Below are 3755 nucleotides of genomic sequence, written 5' to 3' on the forward strand. Positions count from 1 at the left end.
GTCATCTGTAAACAGCCTGCCCTCTCTCACCAATGGGCAAATCCTCACATCCTTGTGCTAACTGAAACCCAGTAAAATTGATAAAGCAGTGGCTCTGAGTCCATGGTTTGATGATGGAAGAGGCCAAGTGTCAACTCTGCTATACAGTTTCCAGTTCCTGGCTCTCAGCCACTGGTTCCCTGCTGCATACTTTAAGGAACTACTTATGCCTGAGCAGTATTTTGTAGAGCCATGCTCCATGACGTTAGGAAACAGGTAAGAGTTAAGAAGTACCTTGCTAAACACACACATATAGGTAGATATAGACAGATATAAATATACACATTTTTTTAAAAAAAATGAAATCATTAGCTTGATCTGACCATTAGTGCAGTTCAGAGGGAAGGTGAATTGTGAAATTGCTCTGCAGAAACAGCCTAAGCCATTATTGCCTCTGCTATCTGTGTGTCCTCAGCCATAGTCATCATCTTTGTCCTCTTTTTTTTAATGTGATTTAGGTCACAACACATTTCTTACTTTGAATGTTTCAAATAAACCGAATATATCATTGAGGAAGTTACCAAGAGGGTCAAGGACAGTGACAGTGCAGTGTATAACTTTTACTGCAATAATTTCAGCATCCATGGACTCTTGAAAGTCCAAGAGATACATTTGAGGTATCCATGAGTGGTATCTAAAAAGCTAAAAGTATCACCAATAGTCTTAAACTTATTATCTTCCACATTTTAACCTGAATTGTTTTAGGAATATGCACAAATGTTAAATACCTTTGCACAGTAAAGCTTGTCTGAAACATACCATGTTTAATGTTTAAGTTCTTGTATTTTTCAGTACATGACAGAGTGAGAGCTAGGTAATCTGGCTAACATTTCAGTAGCAGTAATTGCACAGTTTTGGTTGTTAAGCTGCACTTAAAGTGTATGACCAAACAAAAAATGTGATTAAAATTTCGTTAAATCTTTTGGTATTAGTAATAATGTGCCAGCCAGGAAAGCATATTTTCTTTCTGGTAGAATTAGGGGAATCTCCATTGCTGACAGTTTCCTTTATTAAAGGAACAATTAAGCATTTTTAAGCTTTTTCTGTTACTTAAAAGAGTTAATTTAAAATAAATATATGAAAGAATGGTGTTGTATAAGTAGCTGATTTTTTTCCTCATGGAATTTTGCTAACTATATTTGCACTTTTAATTTTACTGATTTTCAGATGGACTGTAAAGAATCTATGTGGCATTTTTCACAAGCAGTTACTGAACATCTTAATGCTAAGTCCTACTGTGAGAGAAATCATTGTATATCTGGAGTGAGTCTGGTGGAGTCAGGGGAACAATTAGTGTCCAGGGAGTCTCGCCAGGGTGCAACCGAACTCATTTTGGCTCAACATTCATATGCATAGAATCACATGTAATCTCTGCTGTATAACTTCACATTTCCAGACCCTCCAAATTGAATTAATTTTAGTAACCTGATATAACTGGAAGATCTGGATCCTGAGAAAATAATTTGTGCTCTCTCTAAAACTGTTCGGTGAATTCAAGAGTTTCCCCAGATATAAAGTTTCTTCCTACCTTTCTTTTAAATGTTGACACACCGTGTCTGCAAGTTGTGTAATATCTCATGCAGGTGCTTTCTAAACAAGATTCACATTCATCCCATAAATTTCTCAAGGATACTTGACATTGTCTTTCTTCTTCCTCCAGTCTTTCCTTTACTTCATCCATAAGTCTCAAGGCTTGCTAGGTAAGAAGAAGATTCAGTTGACGGCGATTTTCAGATTAGTATTCTAAATGCTTATCTCATTATGAGTTGATCACTCATTTTGGCTATTTATGGCTCCTTTTTTTTGCTAATCCCTAGCCATTAGGGTAGGTTGTCTTCTCAGCTGCAGTCACATATGGAGGGAACTGAAAATTGAAAACCTTTTCCTTACGGGATTTTCCTGATAGTGTTCTCTCAGGGGCCACAGCAAACGATTCTCTACAGTCTACCAGTAGCTTTGTGGTTATGAAAAAAACCCACACATCTTTCTGTGTAAGAAGAATTAAACCTCCCACATTGTCACGTGCTCAACTCGTATCATTTTTTCTCCATATCATCTGAACAGTATTAATCTGTTCCACAAATAATCCTTTTTTGTTGCTTTGCAGTATTCTTCAAGGGATTTCATGAGGCTAGGTCCCTGCCATACATAAAGTCTCTCTCTAATGCACAGATGTATAAAAATAAACAAAAGTATAGCATTTCTGCTGTTTGGGAGTACACTAATAAAAAGACTGTAGTGAGAGGGGTTGTTCCTGCTCTTGTGGAAGTGTGAGGCACTCCTTCCATACTGAGGGGAAACAAGATGCATTTTACAATGCTGCTTCTATTTACTGGGTCCTTTATCAGGTAGAGCACAAAGCTGAGCAGATCAGAGGCAGCATTTTAGGACAGACTTGACAATGGAAAGACAGAAAAGTTCTTCCCATTGAAGTAGATTGCACATCATTAATTTCTCTCTGTAATTGCAACGCATTTCAATAGTTTAGGTTTCCAAACAATGTTTCAAGTTGTTTCTAAGTATGAAGAAACCTTTTAATTGGTCATTTTCCCCTTTTTTTTGGCAGAATATGTAGGGAAGATGCTCACAGAAAAGAAAACTTTTGTCAGAATGTGCTTGATGGAGACAGTAACTGCGGTCTTCATATTCTATGTTTAGTTATTTTCTGATCTTTCTAATACATTTATTCAGTGTTTTATGAATTCTCACTATGGATGTAAGTTCTGCGTAAATGAAATCATTCAGTTGGTTGTTGGAGTGCACTGGTATTTGTAAAGATGTTAGAAAACTATCAGGTACTTTTTGGCTTGCTAATACAAATAGTTTAAACTAACTACCAGATGTTGAGCCAAGGGGGAATTTTACTTGAACTTCATTGAAATCAATAGTTAGGATCTTTGTAATTTTTAAATTTTACAGTAATCTCTGTTTCTGCAGATCATCTGAGCATGTGGCTGTGAGTTTAAGCATTGCACTAGGACAGTGGAAATTTCCCTGAATCACTGTACTTTTTGTAAAGCACATTATCATTTATGGCTTTGATTTTTTCCTGAAGGACTGAAGTTTGGAAAGCAAGCTGGGAAACATCTTGTGGCCTCAGGTGTATAGAGACATGAAGGGCAAGGTTGCTGGACCTTCCACACAAAGTACTCTCAACACAGTTGCCAGCAGCTGCCTTGGTGTAAATTTAGTGAAGCAGGGGATTTTTAGAAATAAGCAGTAAGTGCAATTTTTATCTGCTAGTGAGACAAAGGTGCAGGAGCAGATTTTCTATCAATCCCATGACCACATAACGAGATGCATGCTGCTTGGAGTGCACATACAATATTGGCCTAACCACAACGGCATGCTGTACTACTTCCAGGAGGTAAACTAAATCCACATACTACCTGCCTCATCTTTGATTAAAAATTGCTGCAAGTTAACAAAACCAGAAACAGAATAAAAGAACCAGATGCCTTTCAGTTACCTGTTTTTCTTCACTGCTCTTCTTCAAGGTTTTCATGAGATCTACATGCTTGTCTTCATTTTTTTCCATCATAATTTTCATCTGCTTAATACCAATCAAAGCTTTCTTTACCTCTTCATCTACATACTTCTCTCCAACTTCAGATAATTCTAAAAAAAGCCAAATTATACAGTGACTTAATCAGATTTTAACACTATCGCAAGTTGTCATGCACTGATGATGAAGAATGAAACAGCTCTGTGTTTCC

At 37.0% G+C, this 3755-nt stretch overlaps 1 protein-coding gene across 1 annotated transcript in view; it reads right to left on the bottom strand.

Moving 5' to 3' along the window:
• CLUL1 (clusterin-like 1 (retinal)) overlaps positions 1 to 3657 on the bottom strand; it is a gene marked incomplete at its 5' end in the record, with an annotated part of 9837 nt that extends 6180 nt beyond the window's left edge. The window contains 2 exons of the mRNA XM_009079405.1: positions 1568 to 1735; positions 3509 to 3657. Coding sequence (XP_009077653.1) covers positions 1568 to 1735; positions 3509 to 3657 — 317 coding nt within the window. The remainder of the gene's footprint in view (positions 1 to 1567; positions 1736 to 3508) is intronic.
• Positions 3658 to 3755: the final 98 nt, after the last annotated feature.

This window comes from Acanthisitta chloris, unplaced genomic scaffold, assembly GCF_000695815.1.
Source record: "Acanthisitta chloris isolate BGI_N310 unplaced genomic scaffold, ASM69581v1 scaffold23517, whole genome shotgun sequence".
Classification (NCBI taxonomy): Eukaryota; Metazoa; Chordata; class Aves; order Passeriformes; family Acanthisittidae; genus Acanthisitta; species Acanthisitta chloris.